At 39.7% G+C, this 11,436-nt stretch overlaps 1 protein-coding gene across 19 annotated transcripts in view; it reads right to left on the minus strand.

The window, feature by feature from the left end:
- PNISR (PNN interacting serine and arginine rich protein) overlaps positions 1–11,367 on the minus strand; it is a 33,530-nt gene extending 22,163 nt beyond the window's left edge. For 2 of the 19 annotated variants that reach the window (XM_055134348.1, XM_055134331.1), the window contains exons 1-4: positions 11,230–11,347; positions 5,651–5,689; positions 3,397–3,477; positions 1,477–1,591 (exon numbers count right to left, since the gene is read on the minus strand). In XM_055134348.1, coding sequence (XP_054990323.1) covers positions 1,477–1,564 — 88 coding nt within the window. In that variant the 5' untranslated portion in view covers positions 1,565–1,591; positions 3,397–3,477; positions 5,651–5,689; positions 11,230–11,347. Of the gene's footprint in view, positions 1–1,476; positions 1,596–3,396; positions 3,478–5,650; positions 5,690–9,887; positions 10,066–11,229 lie in introns of all 19 variants that reach the window. The other 17 variants (XM_055134347.1, XM_055134330.1, XM_055134349.1 and 14 more) reach the window with 15 other exon arrangements.
- Between the last annotated feature and the right edge of the window lie 69 nt (positions 11,368–11,436).

Genomic DNA, 11,436 nt, shown 5'->3' on the forward strand with positions numbered 1-11,436 from the left:
TTATCAATAAAATTTAAGATTTAATATTATTTGGGCCAGAGTGATAGTACAGCAAGTAGGGCGCTTGCCTTGCATGCAGCCAACCTGGGTTCAATCCCCAGCAACCTATATGGTCCACCTAGCCCACCAAGAGTGACCCCTGAGAGTATAGCCAGGAATAAGCCCTGAGCATGGCCAGGTGTGGCCTGAAAACAACAACAAAATTTAATATTTAATATTAATAAAGGAAATAAAATTAACAGTGAGCCTTATATCAATTTAATGAGGTTTTAGGGATTGTCAAACTTTCAGCAGAAATATAAATTGGTACAACCTGTGAGTTAAACTTGACAATGCATATATAAACCTGCTTAAATGTACTATGTTCTAATAAATTTACTTCTTGGTTTGCCTAAGTAAATAATGATACATATATGTCTTCGACAAGTATTTCAAATAGTAAAGACTTGTGAACCATCATCCAAAAGTGGACTTGTTAAATTACAGTGGTTTTATATGATATGTAGCTATTAAAAAAAAAAAGATCAGAATAACCCAACAAAAAGTTAGCAGAAAGGGATCAGAGAAATTGAAACTGGCTCCCGTTAGCTGTTAGTTAAGTAATAAATGAGGCTCCCTGTATTCTTTTCCATCTCTATACCTTTAAAATATTTCATAAAAAAAATGTTTTAATTTTTCAGGGGCCAGAGTGATAAAACAGCAGCTAGGTGCTTGCCTTGCACACAGCCAACACAGGTTCAATCCCAAGCATATGGTCTCTGAACCTGCCAGGAGTGATCCCTGAGCACAGAGTCAGTAGTAAGTCCTGAGCACTGTTGGGTCTGACACAAAAAACAAAATTAAAAAACAAACAAAAAAATTGTTTAAGAGAACACAGCAAACACAACATTTTTTACTATCACTATTTTGGGGTTTGAGCTAACACCCAGTGGTGCTCAGGGCTTATTCCTGGCTCTGTGCTCAAGGATCACTCAGGGAACCATATAGGGTGCCAGGAATTGAACTCCGGTCAGCTGCTGGCAAAGCAAATGCCCAATGCACTGCACTATTTTTCCAGCCCCAAACACGATGCTTTTAAATGATGTAAAAAAAATTAGATGACCACAGTTAACTATGAATATACAGAAAACTCTAAGAATCAATTAACAAAAGTATGCCTTACACTACTTATTTCAGAAAACTTTACTTCTTCAGGAAAAATAAGCTCTAAATTAGTTTTCAAAAATGTAGAATTTCCACAAGTCATTCTGCTCTTTGATGATGTTTTCTAGGGATATCATTCCCTAATATGTCAGCTAAAACAAGTTAAATTAAGAGAGAAGAGTAAATTCTAACCACAAAATGATTCAAATTCAATTGTGGATGATCCCAATAATAAATTCCAATTTCATTCTCCTTTAATCCCACATACTATCTCCCATTTATGTTCATGCATCTCCCCTCCCACACTGTCCAATTTCAATGTTGTTTCCTTACTTGGATCCTGCTGGTGCTGGAATGATTGCATCCATTGTTGCTGGTTCAAGGGCCACTGCTGCCAAGGCTGTCCTCCTTGATCCCACATCCTGACTTTTAAAAAATATTTGATTTTCTGTCTTCAACAAAATAAACACAGTTTTAAAATGATGAACGTTCATTAATTTTTAAATGCTCACATACAGTTATATGATACATTTATATGATAAGGGTTCCAAAATTCTGATAAATACGTTGCCAAAGGCGACTACAATTTCTATGTCGGCAAACTAGAATTTCTAGGTTGGCAAAAGAATAGAAAATTTCGTATTACCACTAGTGTCAGAATTTGGAGATTAAATCATAGTTATCAATTTTGCTAAAAAAGGCAAAAGACCTATTCTTTCCAATACAAATTTCTAGAAATAAATTTTTTTTTTTAATTTTTTATTGTGGAAAGTTACAAAGTTACAAAGTTTTCAGGTTTAAATCTCAGTTATACAATGCTCGAATACCCATCCCTTCACCAGTGCTCATATTCCACCACCAAGAATCCCAGTATAGCTCCACCCCGCCCCCTCACACCCCAAACACCCCCACGCCCCTAGCCCCCCCACCCTAAGCCCCCCCCCCCGCCTGTGTAACTAATAAATTTCACTTTACTTTCACTTTGATTGCATACAATATTTCAACAAAACTCACTATTATTGTTTGGAGAGTCTCTCCCCTAAAGTCAGACCTGCTGAAAAGGAAGCATTAGGTAATTTGTTTTCCATTGCTGAGGATGAAGAAGTGTGAGGTCGAGTGACCACACTTAGCGGCCTCTCAGTTTTGGGTTTCTGTAATTTAGTTTTTTAGTAACTAAGTCCAGAGAGATATCTGCCAGAAGTTGCATCGTTGCCAACTTGTACTTCTCAGTTACATTATATTCCACATATGAGTGCAATCTTTCTATGTCTGTCTCTTTCTTTCTGACTCATTTCACTCAACATGATACTTTCCATGTTGATCCACTTGTATGCAAATTTCATGACTTCATGTTTCCTGACAGCTACATAGTATTCCATTGTGTAAATATACCAGAGTTTCTTTAGCCAATCACTAGAAATAAATTTTAAGGGAAGATTTCATCCCCTCCCCAGACTCCTGAAAGGAGTAACGAAGTAAATCTAGCTGACAAAAGGAAATTCTTCCTTATATATTAATGACTTTAAAATAAAGAGATAGGGCTGGAGCAATAGTACATCGGGTAGGGCGATTCCCAGCATCCCATATGGTCCCCTGAGCACCGCTAGGAGTAATTCCTGAATGTATGAGCCAGGAGTAACCCCTGTGCATTGCCAGGTGTGACCAAAAAATAAATAAATAAACAATAAATAAAATAAAATAAAATAAAGAGATATAGAAAATCACCACACTGCCAAGCCTAGTAGCAAAACTGTTAATCTTAAAAAAAACTCAAGAGAAAAAAATTATGATCTCCCCAGAATCACCATAAATATTTTCACCAAAAAAGTTTAACAATTCAATTGAGCTTTTGAAACTCTGTTCCAGTGTAAATTATAAAGCTAAATATACTTCTTTTTCTGTGCCAGATCTTCTCTCCTCTACTTTCCCCTCCCCATTTCAACTATACTTTGGGCTGGAGCAATAGTACTGTGGGTACGGTGCTTGTCTGACACATGGGTGACCTCTGTCCAATCCCTGGAACCCCATGTGGTCTCCCCAAGCAAGCCAGGAGTGATCCCTGAGCACAGAGGTAGGAGTAATTCCTAAACACAGCTGGGTGTGGTGCCCAAAAAAAAGCAAAAGGCACAATCCATCTTATTTTTAGAGCCCCAAATACTCATTAGAGCTTTGAAAAGTAACATCACTCACATCTTTAAAAGTTAATAAAGAACAAGCAGCTAGAAGAAATATCAAATGGTACTTCTGACTAACCTCAGAGATTGCCCTTTTTTCTTAAAATTTATGTTGATTCAGACTACAGTTTAGAATCATAGCAGCAAGATTACTTAAGCCCTGGAGAGAAACAAAAAGAGAAAGAGTATGTTTATTCTCAGATTATGAGCTACTAGAAAAAAAAGGTATAGGGCTGTAGCATAAAAGAATGTTTATCTCCAAATTAATATGGACCATTTTCTTCTTTAACTATATAATCAAAATTTTTTCCGTTATAAAAGAAAATGTAGTAAAGTAGAAATGAAAAGGCAAACTATCAAAGAAAAATTTTTCCCTTTCAAACAGCATTTACTTGGATGATTCATAAACTGTGTTAAGTAATTCAGGGTTGTCGTATGTGCTGATCAAAAAAAAGGAATATTCTAAAAGAGCTCATTCAATTGGTACTAACTTAAATGATATAAAAAAAAAACCAAAATGCGATTTAGATTTTCCAATAGAATTTAAATTTTCTTATAGAATTCTAAGTTTAAAAATTAACACCAAATTGTCCTAAAAACTGAAGATAAGCTAATGGTGGAGAGAAAGGGAAGTGGGTTAAGGAGGCACTCTGGTGGAGGACATGGTGTTAGAACATCATATGCAGGAAAGCTATTGACAGTACTGTATATCATGGTGCCTAAAATTAAAAAATCTTAATTCATATTAAAAAAATAACACCAGCAAAAAAAATTTTATTTTCTTTCCATCAGACCATGGCACTTTAAAGTCATACAGTTTATTCATTTATTTTTAATCATCCATATGGTACAGTATAGCTTCTGCATGTAACAGGCACTGAAACACCAAATGAATAAACAAATAATCTGGAGTTCCTTCTTTTTCCTCTATTTAAAGAGGAGTGATAAGAAGCTGCTGACATTTTTCTTTTATGATCAAAAAGCTGATAAAAACCTTACTATTGCTAATTCCCAAGTTCTAACAGCCATGCAGAGTTCCATGCATTTTTTCCTATGGTAGGTTATAAATTCACACAATGTAGGCATTATCAGTACATCTTACAAGCTTATTGGAGTTGCAAATGTGCACTTAAAGCACTTGGTAAAAATGACTTACACTGACTCTCCATAATCACTGCAATACACTGATCTAATTATCCCGAAATAGCTGTGAACAAACTTCTTTTCCTTGCTCATGTTTAATGTTTGCCACAGACATTTTTTTACTTTTCCTTTTAAATTTCCAGGTCATCACTTTTTTGTTTTGTTTTGTTTTTTTGGGGGGAACCACAAACAGCAATGCTCAGGGATTACTTTTGGCTTTGCACTCAGGAATACACTCCTGGCTGTGCTCAGGCAGCTATGTGGGATGCTGGGGATCTAAACTGAGTCAGCTGCCTGTAAGGTGATGCACAGGGTCACACCTGGTGATGCACAGGGATTACTCCTGGCTCATGCACTCAGGAATCACTCCTGGCGGTGCTCAGAAAACCATATGAGCAATAGCAAACCTTCTTTGCCATTGCTCTGGCCCTAGGTCATCACTTTTTTTCTAAATGTAAACTTCAGAGAACACATTGGTTCATCATAAATACCTATACCATTTGATAGTCATGTGAATGAGAGCAAATTAATATTCTTCATATAGATGACAAATTCTTTGTCATCAGTAAATTGAAGGACATAAAAATATGTAATGCAGGGCTGGGGTGATAGTACAGTGGGTAGGGCATTTGCCTTGCACTCAGCCAGCCCGGGTTCCATTCCCAGCATCCCATATGGTTTCCTGAGCACCGCCAGGAGTGATTCCTGAGTGCATGAGCCAGGAGTAAGCCCTGTGCATCACCAGGTGTGACCCAAAAAGCAAAAAAAAAAACGTAATGCAGAGATGTACCATGAGGATTAAGAAACACAAATATTCAGCATAGGAAGTTTCAATAGTAGTTAATATCACCACAACTTTCTCAGTACCATTTATGATATTACTCCACAAATTTATAATTGGGGATCAACAGGAAGTAAGACTGATCAAGATAACCCATTTCTACTCAGTTCCATTTTCTTCACTGAAAAAGACACATTCACAAAAAATTAGTACATGTCTATTTCATTTTCTCTTTTGTTTTTAGGCCACACTCAGTGGTATTCAAGGAATACTCTTAGCTCTATGTTGGGGTTACTTCTGGCAGTTCAGTTTACCTTAAAAAAATCTTCTTGTTTCAACTTGTTATAGGTAGAAGCTTTTATTATATAAAAAGAAAACAAGGTGGGGGGGGGAAACATACGGTACCTACCTTGCATGTGTGAAGCTGTGAGTTTAATTCCTGGCACTGCTGAAAAAACAAACAAACTTCAGTGTTTTTATACTAGAAAATATTCTAACTGCACATTTTCAAGAGTGTGATTTGCATTACTTGTTAAGTCATACTGTTTGTTAAAACTGGTAATTTTACTGTTTTCCAAAGCTCTCTTCTGCCCCCTCAAAGTTTTATGAGTTATTCCTTAATGCTTGATACTTAAGCTGAGAAAAATATGTGAAGTTTTGAAAAGTACACACAAAAAATACAGCAAAGATGGTGAATGTTAAAATCAAGAACAAAATATTTATAGAATGTTTTGATTAAACCTAAAATTGAGGAGGTTGATTTGGCAACAGAGGATAAGTGTTGGATATACGGCTAGAACCCAAATGGTTAGTCAATAGGAGACAATAGAGGATTACAGTATTTTATCAAAATTATAAAGGCCTCTGACCAGCAATTCTACTTCAGGGTTTTAAACCACAGGATTATATACAACATATAACTCAACACAGAATGCTTTCTTCAACAGCAGACACCTACTTTTAGTGACAATCAAAAGGCAACAGTGAAATAAAACGCCGGCAATGAAACTGAACAAGGTCCTCACAGCACAAATAATGATGCCACTTGAGGTTGTTTTTTTTTTTTAAATGCAATTTAGCATAGAAATTCTAGCATAGAAATTCCCAAATGACAAAAAAAAAAAAATTAACACTGGCACAATTGCACAGCGGGTAAAGTGCTTGTCTTGTACGAGGCCAACCAGGATCCAATCCCTGGCATCTCATATGGTCGGTCCCTTGAGTGCTACCAGGAATGACTCCTGCACACAGAACCAGGAGTAAGCCTTGAGTACAAGTAGGCGTGGCTCCAAAAAAATTAAGAAATTTAAAATATTTTACACTACTAAGCAATGGGGAGTGAAAGATAGTAATTTTTGTTTTTAATCTTTCTGTATTCTTTGAATTACTGAGTCACGATTTTGTATATTAGAAATATTTATATTTTACAGGCATATTTTTAAGGAAACAGTATAAAGTATAGAATATAAACTTTTACTTATGTTCCGGCATCTAGCACAGAGATTCAAACACTTATCTGGCCTACTATTAATAATAGTAAATAATAATAAAAAACTATTCAGTGGCTCCCTAGAAATCTACCTTAATTGGGGGAACAAAGAGCATTCCCCAATTATACCTGTGGTTACTACCAGGCCCCATTCCTATCATTCCAGTACACACTTGGAAAAACACTAACTCAGCATGTGCTGAACAGGATTTTGTTTTTCTGTCTTGAGAACATGTATGTTTACAAAGGCCAGACCAAAAAAAAAAACAAAAAAAAACCCAGCAAAGACTCACTGCTAATAATCAATGGTTATGTTTTTGCTCTTTGATTCGTATGTTTTTTATTTGGGCACCAAGCCCGGTGTTACACAGGGGTTACTTCTGGCTCTGTACTTAAGAATCACTCCTGTCAGGTGTTAAGGGTCCATATGGGATGCCAGGGATGAGACCAGGTCAGCTGCCTGCAAGTGCCTTATCCACTGTACTATCATCCAGCCCCCAGTATACATATTTTAATGTCTGGGAGTGATCTCTGGCATAGTCATGGCTCCCTAAGCACTGCCAGGAGACCAGATCGACCGACAGAGACAGACAGAGACAGACAGACAGACAGACAGACAGACAGACAGACAGACACACACACACACACACACACACACACACACACACACGACACAAACCTAACCCCTCAAAGAAAAAAATCAATTTTAATGTATTCATTTTTCCCTTAGTCTTTATTTTAAAGAACCTTAGCCTCTACTTCTCAAGTATGAAGAAAGTTGATTATTCTTAGCTAAGCTGTAAGGATTTCTTCCCTTTATGGGGTCCAATGAAACATTATTTCCTCGGAAACAATTAGGATTACTGTTTGCATTAGATCATCCAAATATGACCCAGGACTATAAAAATACAGCTTATACCTAGAACCAATGTTATGAATTAAATGGTTAAAGGTATGTTGAAGGCTTATTCCCACCCCCATAAACTGTGTCACCAAATTTGGAAAAACGGTTTCTGCGATATATTCAAGTTGAGATACATACATACTGGATTAAAGTGGAACCCTAGCAAATATGACTGGCTACACAGATACTTAGGGTATGCCATGAGGTCAACAGAAGCAGAGATCAGAGAGAGATGTCCAGCATCAGGGAAAGACAAGGAGGAAGGTGGGGAAGAGACGGGAAGAATAAGAAACTATCCTGAAACCTTTATTTCAAATATATAACTTGGGAAACTATAAAAGATTAAATGCTTTAGGTCACTAAATTTATGTGTGACATTTTTCATTGGTGAGGGGCAGAGGTTGGGTACCACCCAGCAGTGCTCAGAGGTCTGTCTACTCCTGGCTTAGGGGTCATTTCCAGCAATAAATACTCTGAAATACTCTATTAAGGCATCAACCTGGGCCTCTTGATCCTCAGCTTGTCCAACTCGCTCTCCTGTCCTAAGCGTAACTTTTTTTTTTTTTCAGTGCTAGGTAGTCAACCTAGGGTCTCACACATGCAAGTTAAGGGCTCAACTGCTACATCCCCACCTATTAGGTCACACAGCTTATAATCTGTTATAACATCCCAAGAATTGAATGTAACTAGAGATGATCATTTATCTTACCCACTTCTTATGTCTTGATATTAAGGGGGAGGATCATTGCTTCAAAGCACTATAATTTTGTTTAGATGATGATAATTTGTTAGCAAAAGTCAACTCATAGACTTGACAAAAGACTAAGAATAAAAAGTAAACTGTTTTAAGATCCTTAAGCAACAACTGGAAACATATAAAACAGCTATCCTATGATACATATGTGGTAAAATGTTACATCAAACACAAAACTTAGAAACCACAAAATCCAACAATTCTCTCACATTTCAGCACTATATATTAGGTGACTGGTGTGCAAAAGTCAAAAAGAATTCATCTGTTCAATTCAGTTTAGGTGAAAATGGCATTAAAAAGAGTTAATCTTGTAATCACCTGGAGAAACTTTGTTTTTATGTTTTGGCTTTTGGGCCACACCTGACAACATTCAGGGAATACTCCTGGCTCAGAGGTACCAGGGAGACCATATAGGATGCCAAATATCAACCTGAGTCGGCCTGTGCAAGGCATAAAGCCCTAACGGAACTCTATTCCCTATACTATTGCTCATCCCTTGGAGAAACTTTTGATAACTTATGTACACTAATTTTATTATGCACTAAATTACTTTATATCCTGCTGATTAAAAATATCAACAAATTGGATAGTTTGTTTTCTAGGTATCTGAAAATAGGCTAATAATTTTAAAAAATGAAAATATAACACTTCAATAGCAAAATATTGATCTTGATTTTGAACAGCTTATTCCTAGTATTTGGGCAAGAATTATCTGAAATGATGACACCCCCCCCACAAAAGGAGCATCCTGAAGTGCCAGGATATAGGAAAGCACCCCACACACACACACACACATACAATGGGGTATGCTAAAAACAGACAACAGAAAGTACTCTCAATGTCCAAAGCTGGAGCAACCTGGGCAACAAAATTGTGCAGTACTAGATTATAATAAATACCCTGATTAATACCTATGCATAAATTAATGATTAAATGGGAGGGAAGTGGGTTAGATCTTGCCTTGCACGCTGCCAAAGCCAGTTTGCTGCCTAGCACATAATGTTCTTCAAGCAACATCAGGAATATGTCCTGATAATATGGGCGCCCAAAGTCGGAAAGACAAAAATGCAAATAATTTCATATAAATTATGTGAAGAAGGGGGCACGAGGCAGATCAAGAATAACTTTAAATAAACACTAAAGTAGGTAGTCAGGCTCCATATCAAAACAATAAATCACTTTCATACCATGTGAAATTTCATACTTTTGACAGGATGTGATGGAAAAGGCACTTGGCCTCTGGAATCATCCTCCCTCAAACCTGTAACTACCAGTCTTAGCAGGGAAAAAACACTAGGCACATTCTAATAGGAACATCCTAAAGTACACAACCAACACTCCTCACAACTGCCAAGGTCAAGTATTAGTTTGCTAAGGCTGCCATGGCAACGTACCCCAGACTGGTGGCTTGAACAACAACCTTATTTCACCAGAAACCTGGAGGTTGGAAGTTCAAGATCAAATGTGAGCAGGGCTCGTTTCATCCTAAGGGCTCTCACCTTGGCCGGGAGCTGGACCTCTGGACTATACGGTCTTTACAGAGTGTTCCCTCTGCGTCCTAATTTCTTCATTCGAGCAGTCACATTGGGCGAGGGTCTACCCTAAGGACCTCATTCCTCTGAGGAACTGATGTGAGGGCATCGAGTCACTGAAAACCACACAGGCCTAAAAATTGTCCTGGGATGGAATGAAGACAACTTGAGTGAATGAGAGTGTCAACACTGTCCTTCAGTAGTTAAGAAACGGCTGAGTGGAGGGTGGAGCTAAGGCACTGGCCTTGCAAGCGGCTGACACCAGCACGCACGCAGAGCAAGGAAAAGCCCATAGGCAGGCCGGGGCGCCCCTCCCCCCGCCCCCCAATGCACCACAATGGTAAGAACAGGAGAAACTGGGGGTGGGCTGGAGGATTATATGGGAGTTCTGTGCCTCCTACCCAATTTCCCTGTAACTCAAAAGCCTCGAAACGGAAAACACTTGAAACCGCCAAATAAAATTACATTAAAAGCCAAGTGTCTCAAGACCATCTCCAAAGAAATGCCATGCTGCTACTTCTCCTCTTCCTACACGCCACAGGAAAGTCCTGGCGGTGAACTTTAATTAATGCCACTGATTTTTTTTTCTTTTCTTTTTCTTCTTTTTTTTTTGCCTTGCCCGGCCACACTCAAATTAGAAATTAATTCTAAACGACGAGTCCGAAGTTGACGTCGCTCGTCGCTCCTCTGGGATCAAGCACCGGCGCACCAGTCTTGCCGAGTGTGCCCACGATCCTCACGTGACCACTGGCACCCCGAGGAGAGCCAAGTCCCGCACACAATGTCCATCTGTCTATCACCGGGGGAAGACTCCCCCAACACGAGCTAAGCAACCTAATTGTAGCCAAGAGAACGCATCGGCCCTAGCCTGCGCCTGCGCGGTCGGCGCTGCGCGTCCCAGACGGTCCGGGTGAAAGGGGGGTGGGTGTGGGGGGGGGCCCGGGGGGGACCCTCGGCTTCCCGGACCCCTTCCCCAGAAAGGGAATCCCACTGCGCACGCGCACTGCTTAACGGCCAGTCAGGCGCCCAACAATTAGTCCCTTCTCAGCCCCGAAGAAAAGTCGGGAGCCAGGAAGAACGGGCTGGGAGCGCTCTCTCGAACAAGACCGCCTCCTGCTCGCGCACAGCACCGCTCCGATTCACCAAGTCTGGCGCCCGCCGCCGCTTTAAGGGGAGAAGGTGTCAGCGGTGGCGCCAAGCAGCTTACGCAACCTACGTGCTTAAATTACGCTGCCTCCGCCGCAGAAACGTGTGAAGCGTGTGACGGCCCGGAGAGCCCCCACACGGAACGGCCCGCGCCGCTACTTACCCACTCCGGTTCCGGAACAGCCTGGCCGCCACCGTTCCCGTAATGCCTCCCCAACCCTTTCGATGCTTCTTCTACTTCACGAACAAGACAAGATGGCGCCTGATTGGGCTCCCCCGGAAGTGAATCGAATCACATCCGCGTGTCACCTGAAGCCCGACCGTCTCCCCGCCGGGTCTCGGCGCACGTGACTGTGCCGGTTAACACGTT

Source organism: Sorex araneus, chromosome 4, assembly GCF_027595985.1.
Source record: "Sorex araneus isolate mSorAra2 chromosome 4, mSorAra2.pri, whole genome shotgun sequence".
In the NCBI taxonomy this organism is placed as follows: Eukaryota; Metazoa; Chordata; class Mammalia; order Eulipotyphla; family Soricidae; genus Sorex; species Sorex araneus.